The sequence below is a fragment of the Corella eumyota genome, chromosome 7 (genome assembly GCF_963082875.1).
Source record: "Corella eumyota chromosome 7, kaCorEumy4.1, whole genome shotgun sequence".
Taxonomy (NCBI): Eukaryota; Metazoa; Chordata; class Ascidiacea; order Phlebobranchia; family Corellidae; genus Corella; species Corella eumyota.
The window spans coordinates 4,816,669-4,836,387 of record NC_137496.1 but is presented as its reverse complement, the minus strand read 5'-3'; the positions used below and the strand labels follow the sequence as shown (position 1 = coordinate 4,836,387).

Below are 19,719 nucleotides of genomic sequence, written 5' to 3'. Positions count from 1 at the left end.
AGCAAATGTGAAAGTTGTTTTATGTTGTATAGAAGAGTATATAGCAAATTGAAAGTTGTTGTTTATTTAATTATTTGATTTTTTAAAATTTAGAAAAATTGGCCCATTTTTTACAGAAATTAGGCCTTTGTTAAATCGAAATTGGTTACGGTTTTGCCTTTAAAAATGAGTGTCGATTCTGCGACCGATGTTGGAAATTACGTTTTAATAGGAATTTGTTTCATGACCGTTTGTTTAATGTTCTACGGGGATACGGTGATCAAAATCCCGCGGTACGGAGAGGTTGACGTCCGATCTAAGGATGGCGGAGAACAGCAATACAGTCTGGACGAATACGACCTCTTCTTCTACCCGGATAAAGAAAAGAAGACGGGACTCGATCCAACGGAGGACCCGAACTGGAATCCGCCCTGTCTTCCGGAGGAGGATCCCAAGCATTTGGAGAAGATGAAGAAGAAGAACAAGGAGGACGGGGAGTCGAAAGAGGACATGCTTCTGGACGTTGAGAATTTTATAAATATTTTGGATGGTGTTGTTTTAGAGGAAGATAAAACTATTGAAGATGTTGCAACAAATTTAAATTCAAAAGAAGAGGAAAAAACAGACGACAAAGCGATTGATAAGGTTTAGCTATATTCGTCATTGAAACACCTTTGTGATGTCATAAACTTTGAATTCGACCACGTGACTTGATATTTTTTACCTTATAGCAGAAAAATGCATTTTAGTGAACTTTTAAAAGAAAGAAAAATTCAAAAAATTTAAAAATATAAAAACTTTTTTAGCTTTTAATCTTTTAACTTCTTAGCAAAAAAATTTTAATTACCGTTAGAAGCGTTAAATTTAAACACGTTACATGAAATAAACCTAAAAATAACTCTTACAATTTTAACAAAATGTAAAATAAAAGAACAAAATTTGCAATTCCTAAAAAATGCGTGTTCGTTTATGGAAGACTGGAAAAATATATTTTAACAGCTTCAGTACATAAACGTCGTTATAAATGTTGCTATTGTATCATACCAAGATTATATGTAATCCTAGTACAATATTGTGGCGGTGGCCTTAGGCTATAAGCCATAAGAGTTACACTATGTTTATGCCTGCTTGGATTTCCAGGAACGTTATGCTTGAGATCGCCTGAAATTACCGAGTCATGATGCTAGGGGCCCTTTGCGACCGAGTGATCTAGTTTTGCGAGCCCTTTGACTTTTTTTGGGTCTTTAACATTAAGCCAATTGTAAAGGGGCTGGTGGCTAAATGGTATTTGGTATTACGTTTCTGTTTTATCAGATTTTGGCTTTTTTACTAGAGTTTTTTAAAAACAATAGGTTCAAAATTTCCCTAGCTACTTTGCTTTGCTATAATTCACCATAAACGACCAAAATCTAGACAAAATCTATAGACAATTTAAGAAGGGCAATTACTTTTCGTTGCAATAAATTTATTACTGTATTATACGTAGCACTTAACAATTGATATTAAAAACAAATTCTTAAAATAAAAAATAACAAAAAGCAAAAATATAAAAAAAAACGTTGAAGCCAAGCGGGTATGTAACAACTTTTAATTCGAGGAAGGCCTTATCGTATCTACTTACAGATTTCTTATTAGTTATTCGAAAATTATAACGTAATTACCTTTAATTTGTACAGTTATTTTCGCTTTAGTTAATTTAATTCGGTTCCAATGTTATAGCTAAATTGTCGTGCCCGAATTTCTCCGAATTCTGAATATTTTCCGCTTCGTCCGACGATGTTTCTTTCGGTTGCATAACTTCACGTTCGTTTTGTTGTGACGTAGACGTGACGTCACATACCGTTACGTCACCCGGTGTTTTCCCTGACGTGCTCTCGGCATCGCTTGAAATTGTAACTGACGTAGAGGCTACGTCACTGCCGTTATTTTGCTGTGACGTCACTTCTAAGTAAGGGGGTTCGTTCTCTACAACCTGGGGTGGCGAATCCGTTGAAACTGGCAAGTTGTTGTTGCTGGTGTCGCGTGACGTCATTGGAATTGGAAAAAGTTTAAAATAGGACGGGGGTTCGGGTTCGCTGACTTTCTTTAGCGTTTCGTAAGACGGCGGCAAGTCGGGTTCGCTAGGTAGTTGTCTTATACCTAAATCATGCAAACGACCGTATTATAAAATAACTTATGCGTTACTTTTATTTTAAAACAAAAATTCATTCATTTTAAACGGGGTAACTATGCCATAATATACTGTAAAAGCATAATTTAGGTTTAAAAATGTTGTATGCCACCAATTATTATTTTTCTTTACATAATTATGTTGTTTACTAAATATGTTGTTTACTCTTTACAGCATTTTTAGACTTTTATTGTCAACGGCGTTAAAATCCAAGGCAATTTTGGTATTACAGTGCTATAGGTATGGTTATAGCTAAATTTAATCCACCATTGAAAATATAAGATGCTTATTAGAGCGTTAGATTTGGGTATATGTATAGGTATTTAAAATCTTTGAATGACTTAACAAATTTTTTTTCCTGTATGCAAACATTTTTGAGTATGCAAATTTATTTTTGGGTTTTACTTAAAACACTTTAAACCCCAAGTGTACTAGTAAGCAAATTTGATTAAGGAGAAAATATTTGCAAAGCCCCATATTTTACCCACGCGAATTTTGAGCACCACAAATTATTGACCTGGGAATTTTTTAGAGGTCAAAAATTTTAAAAATAGAATTCGAAATTTTTAAGTTCTAGTGCTTCAAATATTTTTTAACGCATTGTTATGATAAAAATTTTTATAATAAATTAAAGAGCACTTCTCTTAACTAAATTTTTCTTGTTTTAAGTTGTTTACTAACACCTTAATTACAACTTAAATTGATCACGAATTTACCTGTTAACCTTCTAATTCTCTGCTTACACGAGCAAAAAATAACCACGAATAATACGATAATGGTTAGACCGATTCCGATGCCTGAAGTCTTGACAATCCTAGAAAAAATGATCCATTTATTAACTAAAAAAGTATATTTAATTAATGGCAATACAAAATGAGGTCTTAGGTTTGATTCCCCGTGTTTTTATGTCGTTGTGTCTCTGAGTAAAAGGCGCTGTATGGACATTGGTTTAAACTTAAACTTTCCCACAGTTACTAGTACTAAAATCCAAAGTTACATGCAAATAATATAACATTTCCAATACAACGCTCATCTCTACCTGCACAGAATTTAATCCACATTATCAAGTCTTTTCCGATACCAATAAGTTACTAGATAAACTTAACAAACTGCTTACCATTCACTGGGGGTGGATCTACAACATACAGAAGTTCTTCCATTTTCATCGAATCTCGAACAACAAGAATCATATATAGACCCACATGGATTTTTTCCTGGTTCGCAAGTAAGTGCTAAAAGAAGTAAAATACAGTTATAAAGTTTACAAGTTCAAACGTTGCTTATGTTACATAGATATTGTTTAACAAAATGTAAAGACTTTAAATGTAAAAACGTTATGCTTTGTGGTGTTATAGGCATTTTAAATACAGCTGCCATGTTTTGTACGGTCTTAGGTCTAAGAAGTCTAATATTACCTTTAAACTGATAATTATCCGTAAAAATATTATATGTATGCTGTTATTTAAGAATTCAGTGAATATTCTTATTGATTTCTATGTGTTTTTTGTTTGCAGTTACAATTTTTGTTCACTAATATAAACAAGCGACATATTTTTTGGCATTTTTGCGGTTGTTATAATTATCGGTCGGCTTCATCGAATTTGAATTATTCATTCCCTGTAATTGTTGCATAGCGAGGCAATAGAATAGGCTCTTTATATTGAATTAATATTGTCATGCCCTGAATATTTAATTAAGAATCTAGGCCTTTACTTTATTTGGTAGCTTAAATGCTGATTAGTTAAAAAAATTGTGAAAACGTAAGCTTTAAAACTAAATAAGGTTTATCAAAGCTGTTATCTATTAAACATATTTATATTTAAAATTTCTTTTACCTGAAATTGCTTGAACAAAAATCGCGTTGAACGCTATTCCAATACAAATCAGTCGCTCCATTTTAAAGGCATTTGCAAGTGCGTATATATTTAAATACGCTTTTACAGCACACTACCTACTGAAAGATTAATACGATTAGAAGTTTAAACTGAAAGGCTTTGCAACTCAGCACATCTGCTGTACAGTACCTAATTATTTATAGCACTCTGCTGCTATAAGCTATAGGTTATATAGTATGGCAATCACAAAGAATATAGAAGTCTTAGGATTACAAAGCATTTGTCTTCAGAACATGTCTTAGGATTACAAAGCATTTGTTATCAGAACACGAATCACAAAACCGTAGACCTATATTGCCAATAAAAGCGTTTCGGTTAAATTATGCGCAATTAAATCATAAAAAAGAAAATCGTAGCGTAGCTATGTTAAAAGATTGTTTATGATTTTAATCTGGATTAGGTAATGCACTTGCATTTGACCTGAACAGCGCACTTATACTCTGTTTTTATAGTGATATAAACTCGATTTAGTTTGCTGTTGCATTTTTAGAAGCGCTCTAATGTATTGATATTTTAGTTCAAACACCATTAACTTTTTGGAGTGCGTAAGAGCCCTTTTAAAGCAGGATTACTTCTATCTTTTTAAATCTTTATGCCTCCCTGCTTTTTGCTTTACTAGTTATTTTTAAAGGTTATCTTTATTAATATATCTATTCAGTTTACCGAGTAAATGAAAGTAAAATTTATTTTTAATGGTTATCTACCGACTGACTATACTACATCGTCTACGTAGATTTGCGTTTAACAAACGTCATCTTATTCGATAGCCTTGCGTATTAAATTTCGAAATTTCCAGAAAGATAAGAATAAAACATTAATCAAAATTAAAGGGAATGCCTTTATTGTTTATGCATAAGCGCTGATACACCTTTTTCACATCTAATTTTTTTAAATGCGACTTAGCTACTAAACGACTAACATGTAGCGCTAGTCAACTTCAATAATGCGCTAAACTGAAAGCAAAATACCTGACTATAAAGAACCTATGGTTAAGGTTTATGCTTCGCTGCTTCATCTGTTGTAAATACTTCTGGCATGAAATTCGATCGTCTTACCTTTTTTGTTTTGTTTTAAACGGTCAACAGAGATCCGCGTTGTTAATAGTCAAGTACAGGAGTAAGGTAAATTGCTACTTTCCGCGAAAATTATTTCATAATTATCGCGTGGTTTAATGATAGCCTAGTATTTGGTCCATTTTTTGTTACATCATGTGTTTAATGTTATGTTATTTCTAAAATTCTGTGGTTTTAGCATTTTTCACAATTTGATATAATCTAAAAAAATGTATAAGAAATTCATTTATACACAATAAAAACAGTTTATGATTTTTCTGAATTTATTATTCGATTTTTGTCTTACCTTTTTATCAATTAATTAGATACCGGTTTCGTTATCTTTATTAAGTCCGTTGAGACCGTGGCACCGGCCACAAACATTGTCTTATAATTAAATTTTAATTTAAACATGTAACACTGGTTCTAAATTAGTCACAGCCTTTACTCCTTTTTTCGTTGGTGTTTTTGTTATCGTTGTAGAGCACGTGCTAATAATTGCAGCAATTCAATTAACTGCTTAAATGTATTTTTAGAATTATGTCATTAAATAGCTAAAATATTATATTTTTAATTTGCTGTATTTTGTAAAGTGAACAAGAATATGGAATTAGCACAAATTCGAAGGTCATCTGATCCATTAGTTGTTCAGCAGTTGTATGATGCCATAAATTCAATTCGAAAACAAAGACAAATTGCCAATTTGAAACGAATTCTAAGGTAATATTCATGCTGAAAAATAAGTATTATCATATATATATATAAGTGTTAGTTAATTGTCTACTTTATGAGCTGCTATTTTTTAAAGATTTATTTATCCTCGATGTGGGAAGGTTGACCTAACGACCTAAACATAGAGTAACATCAGTTACCTCGACCCAGTCACAAGTTATCTATGGCAGTTTGTAATATTATAGATTATAATTGACCAGCAATTATAAGCTGCTGATAATGTATAGGCTTAGCTAAAAATTATATCATTTATACCATGTTACTCGAGGGCGCTACAGCATGAGAGCAGTAGGGATTGAACCTAGGACTTCATGTATTGAAGCTAAGTGTTTTGACCACTACACCACATCGGTACATATAACAATATATACTAGTTTTTTTTTAATTTTTACCATTTAGAATAATAGAAAGAGATTATGGATATTCGAAAAAAGACATTCTGCACTCTTTGCATAAAGCTGTAACAGACGAACTCATAGTTGAAACCTTAACTGTTGGGTGCAAAGGAGTCAAAACTGGAGTAGAACAGGAGGGGTATTGGATTTGTGACAAAGAAAAAGTGGGTTTTACATTTTTTGCAAGAAATCTTAAACTTATTTAATTTTTGTTGTCATTATATATATATATTTTTTTATGTATATAAGTTTATCCTCAATGTGGAATAGTTGAATGCGTGACCCAAACATAGAGTAACAATTGTTACCCCGACCTAGTCCCTAGTTGCCTTTAGCAGTTTGGGATATTATATAGATTATAATTGCCAGATAATTATGCTGCTGATTAAGGGCTGGCTCAGCAGGAGTTTATATCGTTTATAGCGCCTTACTCAAGAGCGTTACAGGATTAAGGTCTGTGGGAATTAGGCCACGATCTCATGTTGTGTAGCAAGTGTTCTTACCACTACACCCTGCTGCCAGTTTTGTTAGCTTAAATCGCATGGCATTGACTTCGGTTCTTTTTTTTGTATCTTTAGTTAATAGATGATATGAGTAGGGAAAAGAATGATTGGTATTGTTTCAACTGCCATGAATCTGGTGAAGTGATAACTTGTGGATCCTGTTTTCGAGTTTACCATCCTAACTGCGTTGAATTAGATGTCTGCACTCTGAAAAATGAAACCTGGTTTTGTTCTTACTGCGTTGCAACTGTAAGTGCTTTTATATAGACTAGATTCCATGATAAAAATTTTTTTTTTTTTGTCAGTTGCTGGTATTTTAAAAAGATGAAGTGGTTGTAAGGTTGTAGATTTGATTCCTACTGCTTTCATATGGTAGTTTTATTGAGTAAAGCGCTATAAATAAACCTTTTTAGCCAAAAAACAATTAGCAGATTTATTTTCGTTAAAAATTTTTATTAATATTTTAAACTGCCAAAGTCAACTCAGACTGGGTCTGGGTAGAAAAATGTTAATCCATGTTTAGGTCATGAAGTCAGCTTTTAAACATTAAAAATTTAAATACCTTACAATAAAATCTAACCCAACCCAATAAGTTCTATATTTTTTTCTTTTTTAAATGTATTTGTATCTGTTTTATTATTGACTTTTTTAAATTGTTTAGACAAATAAAGGTGAAGTCAATGATGTTGATAGAAATGCTTTGGGAAGATGTCTACATTGCGTTGTTGGACAACAAAAAGAAATAGTAAGTCTGTTAATAGAAAAATTGACCAAAGTAAACTTGATCTGCCCCTATGTGAATTCCTTTTGTTTGACTAAAAACCCTGTGCCCAAAAATGCAATTTTACAGACATTAAAACATTTTCTATTAACTCCAAATTATCATAACTATTTTATGAATAATCAGATTTAACTCAGTTTTAAGTCGCCTTTGTCAGGTTGGAATAATATAGATTATAATTATCTGATAGTTAAGGTAATAATTAAGTGCTGGCTCAGTTCATACTATTTATAGCTCTTGAGGGTGCTACAGCATGAAAAAAGAGGGTATCGAACCCAGGACCTCATGTAGTGAAACCAAGTGTAATGACCACCACACCATCCTGCTGGTTTTGTGCGAATATTATTTTAAAATAATAATTTCAGTAATCTTTCTACACAAATCAAAGTTTATGATATATACGTTATTCAAATTTTATCTTACTTAATATTCAGTACAGTGATTTATGTTCGAAGCCTGACGAAGAGACTGGACCTTACTATGAAATGTTTGTACACACTCATTATGATCTTGACATCTTATACAAGGTATTTGTGAAGTTAAAATTTTTTCCATAAGAAGTACAAGCAAAAAATAATCCATAAATAAAAACTTGTCCTGTGGCTGTTAAGACAATGGACTTTAGATACCTAATATGTTTTGTTTTTTTTGTATTTATTTATTTTCGGTGTGAAAAGGTCGACTTCAAAACCTAAAAACATATAGTAACATCACTTACCCTGGCCTAGTCTTAAGTTGCCTTTTGGGATATTATAGATTATACTGGCCTAATAATTAACCCGCTGCTTAAGCCTTACTCAAGGGTGATACAGCATAAGAGCAGTGAGGAACGAACCAAAGATCTCATATAGTAAAGTCAAGTGTTTCGACTACTCATCCAAAACTGACTAATGCAATTTAAGATGTGTAACAAATATTATCCTATATGTTTAGACCACAAAGTTGAGCTGTTTACGTCAATGATATTTTGATACGTAAAATTGATTTTTTAGGATTGCGAAAACGGGATTTTTTCTACTGTCGAAGAATTCGAATCGAAAATAAATCTGATTGAACATAACTTTACTGTTGTGTTTGGAAGGGATCACGTGCTATCCAAAAATGCTACGAAGTTTGTGGAGGTATAGTTATCTATTTATAGACTTAAAAAAAATGGTATATCCTTGATGTGGGGGGAACAACCTCAGAACCCAAATATTGGGTAAAAAATTTAATCACCCCTGCTTAGGGGTTAATTACTCCTGTCTTAGGATTATTACCCTTCAATTTTCTATCTTAAATAAATTAATTATTCTCATTTTAAGTAATTTTTGTTAGTTTTAATATATATTTGGCCTGGCATATTGCCTTACTATTAACCTTTAGCGTATATAAATTGTAACAATATAATTTATTATTCAGTTAAGCAAAAAACAGTTAAGTAAGTAATGAATTGGTAGTCGGTTTATAAAACACAACATAATACAAAAAAGGCAAAAGATAAGACTGTAGCCCAGACTTCTTATCAGGCAAAATCACGTGTCCCTAAGGGGCCGCTACATTACCCCCCTCCAGAAGCGGAAAATTGTTCATTTACGTTAAATGGGTAAACCGTTGTGGTGGTTTAATTTGACGCTTGTTACCATCTCTTCGACAGTTTGTTTTCGTCTCTATATGGGTTTTTACGTTCGTTTCTTCTAGAATTACTTGCTTACGAGGTCTGCCTCGTAACTTTGGTTGGGCTAGTTGTACAGGCATATTGCGATCCAGATACGCAGGTTTTATGCGATCAATCGAAATGATTTCTGTACGTCCGCCGATATCAATCTTAAAAGTTTTTAATCCGTGCTTAATAACTTTATATGGACCTTCATATGGGGTGCAAAGTGGCGCCTTGTATCCCACTTTCTTAATAAAAACAAAGCTGCTGTTCTTTAAATCAGAAGGTATGTAGCTATTTGGTTTACAATGCCACGAGGTTTGAGGCGCTTCTTGTTTTATAACGTGGCGGAGCTTTTGTAAAAAATCTCCAGGTGCGTTGTTGTGGTCGGTAGCCTCCACAAAAGGGCCTGGAATGGTGAGTGGTGCTCCATACACCATTTCTGCTGAGGAACATCCTAAATCTTCTTTGGGTGTGGTTCTAATTCCGAGTAGAACCCAAGGCAGTTCGTCAACCCAATTGTTGTCTTTAAGTCGCGACATCAACGATGCCTTAAGTTGTCTATGGAATCGCTCCACCAGGCCGTTGGCCTGTGGGTGAAATGCTGTGGTAAATTGCAAAGAAGTGCCCATAAACTTAGCAATATCTGACCATAGTTTTGATGTAAACTGTGCTCCTCGGTCTGACGACAATGTTGACGGTATTCCAAAACGAGATATCCATTGTTGAATAAAAACTTTTGCACATGATGTCGTCGATGTTTCTTGCAGTGGGTACGCCTCTGGCCACCTTGTGAACCGGTCAACTACAGTAAGCAAATATCTAAAACCTTGAGATGGCGGCAAAGGTCCCACAAGGTCAATATTTAAATGATCAAATCGTTTTACAGGCAATGAATAGTGGTGCAGTGGGGCTCTTGTGCATTTGTGGACCTTAGCTTTTTGGCAATAAACACATTGTTTTGCCCATTCGCCAATTTGTTTTTTAAGTCCTTTCCAAACAAATTTTTCAGCAATTAGTTTCTTTGTGCTTCGTATCGATGGATGCGATAAACCATGAACTAAATCAAATATTTTTCGACGCCAAGATTCCGGAACAAGCGGTCGCGGTGATCCAGTTGTTGTGTCACATAAAAGCGAAGTCTGGTTTTTGTCGCAAGAAAATTTTTCAATTTTTAAACTAGAGTTGGCTTTCAATTCATTTATAATTTCTTTATCTCTTTCTTGATCTAAGGCCATATCTGAAAAATTGATTCCTAAAGATGCCTGTATGACATTTATTCCAGGTCTTGATAATGCGTCAGCAACAAAATTCTTTTTTCCTTCTATATGGCGGATATCCGTAGTGTATTCCGAAATAGCGCTAAGTTGTCGTTGTTGGCGAGCTGACCATGGTGAAGTAGTTTTAGTTAATGCATAAGTAAGTGGTTTGTGATCGGTAAAAGCTACAAAGTGCCGTCCTTCCAAGAAGTACCTAAAATGACGAATAGCAAGATGTAATGCTAGAAGTTCACGGTCGAACGCACTGTATTTTATTTCAGGTGGCCGTAGATGTTTGCTAAAGAAGGCCAATGGTTTCCACAAACCATATATATTTTGCTGTAGTACTCCCCCAACAGCTATATCGGAAGCATCCACAGTTAACGCAGTTGGCGCTCCTACTTGTGGATGGGAAAGCATAGTGGCATTAACTAAAATGTTTTTAGCTTTAACAAATGCGTTATTTAGTTGATCACTCCACAGTAGAGGTTTAGATTTTTTTTTAATTTCTTCGTAAATCGGTCGCATGATGTTAGCCACTCTTGGTAGAAAACGATGATAAAAATTGATCATGCCAGCAAACCGTTGCAGTTCTTGAAATGAGGTTGGTCGTGGAAAATTGTTTATTACCTCCACTTTATTTGGTAAAGGCTTGGCTCCTTCGTGGTCAATGCGGTGGCCTAAAAATTCAATACTTGTTTGTCCGAATTGACATTTAGTCGCGTTTATTATTAGACCGTTTTCGTTCAGACGCGTAAACAATTCTTTGAGATGCTGGTAATGTTCGCTTTTTGACTTGCTTGCTACCAAAATATCATCTAAGTACACGAAAACAAAATTAAGATTCCGGCACACACAATCCATCAGTCTTTGAAAAGTTTGTGCTGCATTTTTTAATCCAAAGGGCATTCTTATGTACTCAAATAAGCCAAAAGGAGTAATGACTGCAGTTTTTGGAATATCTTCTGTTGCTACAGATACTTGGTGGTAGCCTCTAACAAGGTCTATTTTTGAAAATATGTTTGCGTTTTCTAAATTCGCAGAAAAATCTTGAATATGTGGTATGGGGTATCTATCGGGCGTGGTAACAGCATTTAGTCGTCTGTAATCTCCACATGGTCTCCAATCACCGTTGGATTTCTTAACCATGTGCAATGGAGATGCCCACGGGCTGGCTGATCTTCTGACAATACCCATGCTTTCCATCTTGTTGAATTCACGCTTGGCTTGTACCAGTTTGTCTGGTGGCAGTCTACGTGCACGGGCGCTAATCGGTCGCCCGTTTGTTATAAGAAAATGTTCCACCTTGTGTTTGGTTTGCTTTTGCTGGAAATTTGGAGTTGTTATCAGTGGAAATTGTGCGAGTAAAGCAGCATATTGGTTTTGATGTAAACCAATTGCGTTTATTCTGGGGGCTGAGACATCTAACAACTCAATCGAACAGTTTGTGTTTAATTTAGCGCTAATTAATGTTTTGTTTTTTATGTCTACCAAAAACGAATTGGCTCGAAGAAAATCTGCCCCGAGCAGTGGTTGAGATACTTCTGCGATTGTGAAAATCCATTTAAATTTACCAAACGGTAAATCCAAATGTAATAGGCGTTGGCCGTACGTCTTAATCTCGCTTCCGTTGGCGGCTCGAAGCTTTTTCTGGTTAGAGCCATTATATCGATCAATTCTTCTTGGTGGGTATACGCTTATTTCAGCTCCAGTATCAACTAAAAAGTTTTGTTTTGAACACTTGTCTTTAACGAAGTATAAATTAAACGTGCCGCCGGCCGCCCTCATCGTTATTGACGACCGGCATATTCGTTTTCCGAAAAACTGCAAGGTGGACAGCACTGCCTGGCTTTATTTCCGAAACGTTGATGATAAAAACATAGATTTTTTTTATTTGGTTGACGTTTATTATACTTCCAATCAGTTTCATGGGATCTATAAACTTTAGAAACTAACCCAGAAAATTGGGGTTTAGCTAAGCATAATTTATCTGCTTTTAAAGCCAATTCTCTCATGTCTGTTGTTTCTTCGGTAGCTAAACCAACTCTCACTTCCTCGGGCAGTAGTTGCAAAAAAATATGTTTAAAGAGAAAACACGATCCGTGATTTCCCATCAATGCCAGCATTTCGTCCATCACAGCAGAAGGTTTTCTATCTCCAAGTTCTGGCATTTCAATTATTCTTTGGGCTCGTTCTTCCTCGGAAAGCTCAAACGTTTTTAAAAGTCGTTCTTTGATAGCAATATATTTTCCTTTTGTTGGTGGATTTTCCATAAAATCGATTACGCGTTTTGCTGTATCCTGGTCTAGTGCTGCGATAACATGGCAGTATTTCGTTTCGTCGATTGTTATATTTCGCAGAGTAAATTGGGCTTCTGCTTGGTTAAACCAAATTTTGGCATGTTGCGACCAAAAGGTTGGCAGTTTAACCGCTACAGCATTTTCTTGCGTCATATTGTTTTAAAATTTTCGTTTTAAAACGTCGGGGTCACCAATTTAGCGTATATAAATTGTAACAATATAATTTATTATTCAGTTAAGCAAAAAACAGTTAAGTAAGTAATGAATTGGTAGTCGGTTTATAAAACACAACATAATACAAAAAAGGCAAAAGATAAGACTGTAGCCCAGACTTCTTATCAGGCAAAATCACGTGTCCCTAAGGGGCCGCTACAAACCCCCTTATTATAAGGCTTTAGTAGATATACTTCTGATTAACAGATCAACATATACTTTATGTTAAAAAGAAATCCTGTTTTTAGGCGTGCAAGCATGAGTTGAAGGAGTTAAAATTGTGTGAAAATTGTTTTTATCTTTCAAACACAAAACCCATGGACGACTGGTTTTGTAAACCTTGTGTAAGTATTTTCTTATTTTAAGTTTTAAATTGAAACAGTTTTGATAAGTACTTTAAATTGAAACTTTGGGCCTAAATTTGGTTAAAAAACTTACTTTTCTTTATTAGGCTAAAAATGCCTTAGCCTTTTTTTAAATTAGATATACTAATAATAACCTGGTCTGCAGGTGGCATTTTAATTGTTGTAATATGGTTGCAACTTGTAACTTATATTTGCCTGTTGGAATTTACATGCGCACCAACATATGGCAGTATATTTATTTTGAAAGCTTGTAAATTTGGCTTATATATGTGTATATATATATTGTGCACTAGGCTCTATTATAAATATATTTTTTTATTTTTAATCATCAACTTTTCTCAGTTTACCTAAACAAAGTATAATATTTTATATCGGAATCTGCTAGGTCATTTAAACTAATATACTAACTTGATTATCATTTTATTAAATTGAATATTTATTCTAACAGAACCCACCACATCAAGTAGTTTGGGCAAAACAGAAAGGTTTTGACTTTTGGCCGGCTAAAATTATTAGAGTTGAGGACGAGAAAATTGATGTTCGATTTTTCGGTAGACACCATCCAAGGTACATTGTAATCAATTATAATGTTTTACTTATTTATCTTTAATGTAGAAAGGATGACTTTACATCTTAAACTTAGGGTAACTTTATAACATGAGGTTCTTGGTTCGATTCCTACTGCTAAGGCGCTATAAACAGTACTAACTCCTGCCCAGCTTAAAGCCAATAGGTAGATTTATTATAGGGTAATACTCACTATAAATATCCCAATCTGCCAAAGGTTACTTAAGTCTGGGTTGGGTAATTAATGGTTACTTACTTTATGTTTAAGCCTTGAAGTCAGCCTTCCAACATTGAGAATGAGGAATAAAAATCAATAATAATAAATTGATTTTTTAATTTAGGGCTTGGATAACAGTCGATGGTGTAAAAGATATAGCAGTCAGTCCCAGCGAGCTAAAAGTGAAAAGAAAGCAGCAATGGAAGCAGGCCAGCAATGAAATGAAGGAGTACATCAGGCAGTGTGAATGCGTATGTTATACTTTTTTTGGGATTTCATTTTTAAATTACATATATACATAAAAAGAAATAAAAATTTACAATTTTTAATTTGTGTGATGTAGTGGTTAGAACATTTGGCTTTACTACATGAGGTCCTGGGTTCAATCCTGACTGCCCTAATGCTGTAGTGCTCTTGAGTAAGGTGCTATAAGGGGTATAAATTTCTGCTGTATATAATATCCCAAACTGTTAAAGGCAACTCAAGACTGTGTTAAGGTAACTGATGTTGCTCTATGTTTATGTCATAAAGTCGACCTTTCCACGTCGAGTATAACTAAATAGAAAATGTAAAAAAAAATTTTTTATTTCTTCATTGACTTTGTAGGGTTTGGGCAAAGAGGAGGCATCAAAAGTTGTTATGTTCAATTCACCATACGGAATTGGAAAAAATGTCAATTTGCTTAAAAAATTGGTTAGTTAAACATTGTTGAGACAATATTGTTTTTTTTAATGGTAAATTAAGTTAAACAGTATTAGCTGCATGGTGTAGTACCATGGTGTACTGGGTTTCACTACATAAGGCCCTGGGTTTGATCCTCACTGCTTTTATTTTTTAGTGCCTTAAGTAAAGTAATATTAACAGCCTTTTTTCTAAGCCCAAAAAAATGTTTGTGGTTTTTGTAAATGTATTTAACTTTTTTAAACAGAATTTTAGACAAGATGAAAACAAAAGCAAAAAAGAATCCCAAAAAGATACAAGTAGTTTGGTAAATGAAATTTTAATATTATAAGAAAGTAATGTTCTATATTTCTTAAACGATTTTTAGTTTTACAACAAAAATGAAAATGTTTTGTATATATATTTTTGACACAGTTTTTTTGTTATAGAATATCATGCAAGAAACATTACAAGAATCCGAAAATATTCCAATATTAGACGGTGCGTTAGGAAAATTTAAAAATATTTTTTAGCATACTGATTATGTTTTTTATTTTTATTGAAATTGTTAGATCCTATCCAGCAATCAACGCCCCAAAAACGTAAAAGTGAATCCATTCAAGAAAATGTAAGTATTTCATCTATATATAATAAAGCCTAATGGACTTTATATAAATATATATGCATGTTCAATTTAATGACTCTTTAAAATAAAAAAACTGCCATTTATGGTGCGCAGGTAATTTGCCACAGGCATATATAGGTTGAGAGCCGTAATCATATTACCACATTTAAAATACAGACAAATTAGCAGGCAATCAATAGATAATTTCAAAAATGCTTACCTGTTACAATTGTTTTTATTTTTGTTTAATTTTCTCTGAAATATGTTATTCTCATGAAATTTTTTTCATATTTTAAGAAGGATTTCACCAAAAAAATCAAGTTGAAATTAAATGATGATGTTAATCAAGTTACTTCAACAAATGAAGAGAATGTAAGTTTTAAAAAAATTAATATTTATTTTTTACAGCTTTAACATATATGGTAACTTTTAATAACCCAACCCAGTCTTGAGTTAATTTTGACAGTTTTGGAAGGCCTAGATGGCTTATTATTAATATAAATTAAACTGGGGATTGTATATAATAAAGTCAAGTGTAATGCTACACTATTTATTTTTGTTTAAAATGGTATATTTTTTTTTAGGTGCTGCCAAAAACCATTCCATCTACTGAAAGTATTCCTAACGCATGTGGATGCAGTAAACAATATGCTGTACTGTTCAACGATTTTAAAGAATACATCATTGAGTCAGCAAAATTAGAAGAAAAAAGAATGATGAAAAATGTAGGTTTTAAATTTAAGTTTTTATATATTTTTTTCCAAATAACTGGCAGTGTGAAAATGTTGTCAGAACACTTGAGTTCGCTACAAGAGGTCCTGGGTTATAAACTCCTGCAGAGTTAACATTTAATCAGCAGTTCATAATTAGCAGGCAATTATAATCTATAATATCCCAAACTGCCACCTGCAACTTGAGACTGGGTCGGAGTAACAGTTGTTACTCTATGTTTGGGTCATGTAGTCAACCTTCCCACATCGAGGATAAATAAGTGTGAAAAAAAATGGTTAATAATATAAAATTTTTAAGCAATGTTGTTTTTACAGCTGCAAGCATTGTTCGATGACAAAGTTAAAGTTTTGGAGGATAAACACAGGACTGAAATATCTCAAGTTAAAAAGAAACAATGGGTATTCAAATTTTAAAAGTTTTATTAACATCGTAATTTAACAGTTTAGATATAGTTTAGGGTAGGTTATGACTGTAGTCCACTTTTTGTAAGACAATTAAATTAGTTTTAATTTAATTTGCGTAGTGCTTTGTCTGTGAAGTTGAACTGAAAAGCCCCAGACTTAAATCGAAATACTGCTCACATGAATGTGAGAGTAACTATAGTAACAAAACAGACGAAGTGTCGTCTGCCAAAGAAAATACTGAAAGCAAGGCGATTGGTGTAGCTATTGGCAGGCCAAAACGACTAAGTAAAAGCTAAGTATTATATTCTTTACACTGTTTTTCTGTTCTGGTAAGGTTATATTTAGTATTTTGTTCTTTTTTTCTTTCTTTTATGCACATTTTTTCATAAATAAAGGAAAAAGGTCCTTACCTATATTAGTCTTTCTAAAATGTGTATAGGTCTTAAAAATGAGTTTTATATGACAAAATGAGTTATGTAGGTAAATAACATCAAGCAAGAAGACAACATTTACTGCTAATATATATATTTCCTTGTCCATTTGCAAAGGTGAGCACCAAACCGTTAATTTGCATAGTTAAATTTGTCGTTAAAATTGACTTTTAAGTTAACTTAAAAAATCGTTGTCGGGCTATTAACTTTCGTTAACTTGTGCTTTCGTTAAGTTTAATTTTATTACACGCTAAAATAGGGGTATATCTATTTAATATGACCGCTTGCCGGGTTTAACCGGTATAATTTTTTAAACGGTCTGTGTAACTACCATTTGGCCGACCTTATGCGGACAATATACCAGCTTTAAAAACTTTTTTTTAATTTACATTCAGTTTAAAATATTAACTAAGATATAAAATTGATCTTGTAAAAACGGGTCGTTTTTTTGTTTGTATTATTCAAATTTTTAACTGCTAACAATAACTTTCGTTACACTTTGTTTAATTTAACTAATAAACGTTAAAGAAATTACCCTATTTAATTTTTTTTTAACGAATTTCCTTTTTTGATTAACTGTGCCCACTTATGATAACTACCATCTGGCCGCCGTTATTTGGGCAATATACCAGCTTTAAAAAATTTTTTAAATTTACGTTTATTAAGTTAAAATATCAACTAAGTTATAAAATTGATTTTGTAAAAAAATCATTTTCACAAAACAGTAATGTATTACTGTATTATTTAGTAACCTGAGTAGAACAGGATATTGCCTATAAAAAGAAATATAAAGATGTCGTCAGGACATGAAATGGTAATATCGTTAGATTACAAATGAATTCGTTTTATTAGTAGGTTAAGGGTTCTGCAATTAAATTTTTGTAATGCCTAGCTGGGTAAAATGTGAAAAAATGTTTCACCTGAAGTTTTTGAACAGGCGCTTTTTTCTATGTTGTATATTTGTTACGGCCTCGTTATGGTTGTTAAAAATCTATTTGTTGAAGTATGCATACGTGGTAAGAATTGTTAAATACATTTAATTTTAGTAAATTAAAGCATTTTTTACATTTTTAAAGCGATAGGGCTTTAAACGCTGCTTTAAACGCTGGGCTCAAGGGCCGTTGAAAGGCATTGGTACTGTTTAAACCCAAAATCTTTTGACCCATTACCTATTTATGACTGGTATAAAACTACATAAGAAACTCTTTAAATTACCCTATTTGATTTTTAATAAAGGATGGAACGGTCGAAATAGCCTTTTACAGGAAAACTGCTGTGGTTCCATTCAGTGTGGACATTGGGTACGAAGCAATTAGACCCGAGTTGCTGAATTCACAAAAACGGCTTGCTTTATTAACAGCTCTTAAAAAGGCAAATGAAGAAGAAATGAAATCTTTGGGTTCTTCTTAAGACTAATGATGGTTATTTTGCGCAACTATAGTTGACTAAATTTTTTTCCGGTTTTTATTTTTTTGTGAGATTTTTTATGCAATTAAACTTTTGAATATTTAAAAAAAATTGTCACTTATGATTAAAAAAGGTCTTTTTAGTTGCAATTAAGAGTTTTATCAGAAAAAACGCTTTTAAATGTTTAAGAGTAAATTGGTTTTTTTTTAATTTAAGAAAAAGTGTTTACCAATTTTTTTGGATTTTTGACAACCACGTGTTTTTACAAACAATGTCAATGAGAGAAAAAAATAATGTTAGCAAAATGCTTAAATAGTCGAGAAAAACGTCTGTCCGAATTTAGGAAAAGCAGGACACTTTATTAGTTTTACAATCAGACAATTCTGACGTTCAGACGGTCACAGACGCCAGGCATTACGCTTTCAGGCTTTGCTAAAATAGTCAGATAGTGTAAAACACGATGCGAGTTGATAGTCGCCAACGTTTTCACAATTTTTTTTTTAATCGAACTAATTGCAACAATATTTTATATTTATGTAAGTTCAATTTCAAGTACAAAATTTCCACTTATTTCCAGGGTGGACAACGCTCATAGGGCTCCAAATATTTCCACCTTTTAGCATAAAATTAATGAAATTTTGTGTTCAATAGTCGTAAGAAGATTCGGCCTAAGAAATTTTTCCCTTTTATTAAATACTTGAGATAATGTTTAGTTACTGAAATTTTAACCAGACATTTGTTTTGTACAGGGCTGATTTTTTATAAGATATATACTAGATATTTAATTATGGTTTAAAAAAGGATGTTAATGGACAACTAAACTATTTTTTTGGCAAAAAACAACATTTCCAACTGATTGTAATAACTCAAAATAAGCAATAATTAAATAACAAGAAAGGTAGAAGGGCAAAAACCCAGCTTGTTTAACTATGAATGTAAGTAACATTTAACAACTACATTCTTTGAAAACATAGTTTTATTTTATTCTTGCAATAAAGAGTTTTGTAATTTTGTGAAGTTTATATTAACCTAATTAAATAATTTAAACTAAGTTATGGTAGCTATTATAATTTATTTGTAAATTGCAAACTTACAAGAAAATAAGATTTTAAACCAAGCTTAATTATAATTTAGGATTCAAACAAAGATGTTCCAGTTACTTCTGAGGTTGCAAAGTTGGATGAAACTAAGGTAACTGATACTTTAATGCAAAAAGAAGAATTTGGTGAAGAATCATCTGGACCTAAGGCTTCAGTAAGCTTATAAAATTTTCTATTATGCATTGTAAACACACAAAAAGCAACAGAATAAATGGTTTTACTAAAACAAAGTTTCTTGTTTTATATACTTTTTATTAAACTTGAAGTAACCTCATGCTAATACAACTTAATTT

The 19,719-nt window shown here is 32.8% G+C and overlaps 4 protein-coding genes across 7 annotated transcripts; 2 read left to right on the top strand and 2 right to left on the bottom strand.

The window, feature by feature from the left end:
* Positions 1-121: 121 nt before the first annotated feature.
* LOC145759919 (uncharacterized) lies at positions 122-823 on the top strand. The gene has a single exon (XM_082573772.1). It carries the CDS (start codon positions 166-168, stop codon positions 628-630), a length of 465 nt encoding a protein of 154 aa, XP_082429898.1. The 5' UTR covers positions 122-165; the 3' UTR covers positions 631-823.
* Positions 824-1,433: 610 nt separating this feature from the next.
* LOC145759795 (uncharacterized) lies at positions 1,434-4,228 on the bottom strand. The gene is made up of 4 exons (XM_082573646.1): positions 3,985-4,228; positions 3,267-3,381; positions 2,866-2,963; positions 1,434-2,118 (listed from the first exon to the last, which is right to left on the bottom strand). Exons 1-4 carry the CDS (start codon positions 4,043-4,045, stop codon positions 1,676-1,678), a joined length of 717 nt encoding a protein of 238 aa, XP_082429772.1. The 5' UTR covers positions 4,046-4,228; the 3' UTR covers positions 1,434-1,675.
* A 1,413-nt stretch (positions 4,229-5,641) lies between these two features.
* On the top strand, positions 5,642-18,374 carry LOC145760592 (zinc finger MYND domain-containing protein 11-like). 4 transcript variants are annotated; one of them, XR_014286598.1, is made up of 18 exons: positions 5,642-5,816; positions 6,228-6,387; positions 6,802-6,975; positions 7,388-7,471; positions 7,942-8,034; positions 8,500-8,628; positions 13,167-13,262; positions 13,732-13,850; positions 14,192-14,318; positions 14,674-14,760; positions 14,996-15,055; positions 15,177-15,228; positions 15,300-15,355; positions 15,650-15,724; positions 15,937-16,077; positions 16,399-16,482; positions 16,608-17,036; positions 18,156-18,374. XR_014286598.1 is itself a non-coding variant. In XM_082574514.1 (17 exons), the coding sequence occupies exons 1-17, from the start codon at positions 5,701-5,703 to the stop codon at positions 16,782-16,784; spliced, it is 1,827 nt and encodes a 608-aa protein (XP_082430640.1). In that variant the 5' UTR covers positions 5,642-5,700; the 3' UTR covers positions 16,785-18,374. The 4 variants fall into 4 exon arrangements, 3 of the variants coding, with proteins under 3 accessions (XP_082430640.1, XP_082430639.1, XP_082430638.1); XM_082574514.1 differs by having other exon boundaries at positions 15,653-15,724; positions 16,608-18,374; XM_082574513.1 differs by having other exon boundaries at positions 16,608-18,374.
* On the bottom strand, positions 11,932-12,870 carry LOC145759527 (uncharacterized). The gene has a single exon (XM_082573368.1). It carries the CDS (start codon positions 12,856-12,858, stop codon positions 12,196-12,198), a length of 663 nt encoding a protein of 220 aa, XP_082429494.1. The 5' UTR covers positions 12,859-12,870; the 3' UTR covers positions 11,932-12,195.
* Positions 18,375-19,719: the final 1,345 nt, after the last annotated feature.

What these genes read in the sequence shown, in the direction of transcription:
- LOC145760592 (XM_082574513.1), top strand. Translation starts at nt 5,701, where the DNA reads ATGGAATTAGCACAAATTCGAAGGTCATCTGATCCATTAGTTGTTCAG. An exon ending in AATTTGAAACGAATTCTAAG is followed by an intron (nt 5,817 to 6,227) that starts GTAATATTCATG and finishes TTTACCATTTAG; the next exon opens with AATAATAGAAAGAGATTATG. An exon ending in TTGGACAACAAAAAGAAATA is followed by an intron (nt 7,472 to 7,941) that starts GTAAGTCTGTTA and finishes CTTAATATTCAG; the next exon opens with TACAGTGATTTATGTTCGAA.
- LOC145759527 (XM_082573368.1), bottom strand. Translation starts at nt 12,858, where the DNA reads ATGACGCAAGAAAATGCTGTAGCGGTTAAACTGCCAACCTTTTGGTCG.
- LOC145759919 (XM_082573772.1), top strand. Translation starts at nt 166, where the DNA reads ATGAGTGTCGATTCTGCGACCGATGTTGGAAATTACGTTTTAATAGGA.
- LOC145759795 (XM_082573646.1), bottom strand. Translation starts at nt 4,045, where the DNA reads ATGGAGCGACTGATTTGTATTGGAATAGCGTTCAACGCGATTTTTGTT. An exon ending in AGATCCACCCCCAGTGAATG is followed by an intron (nt 2,964 to 3,266) that starts GTAAGCAGTTTG and finishes CATTTTTTCTAG; the next exon opens with GATTGTCAAGACTTCAGGCA. An exon ending in GAGAATTAGAAGGTTAACAG is followed by an intron (nt 2,119 to 2,865) that starts GTAAATTCGTGA and finishes TGCATGATTTAG; the next exon opens with GTATAAGACAACTACCTAGC.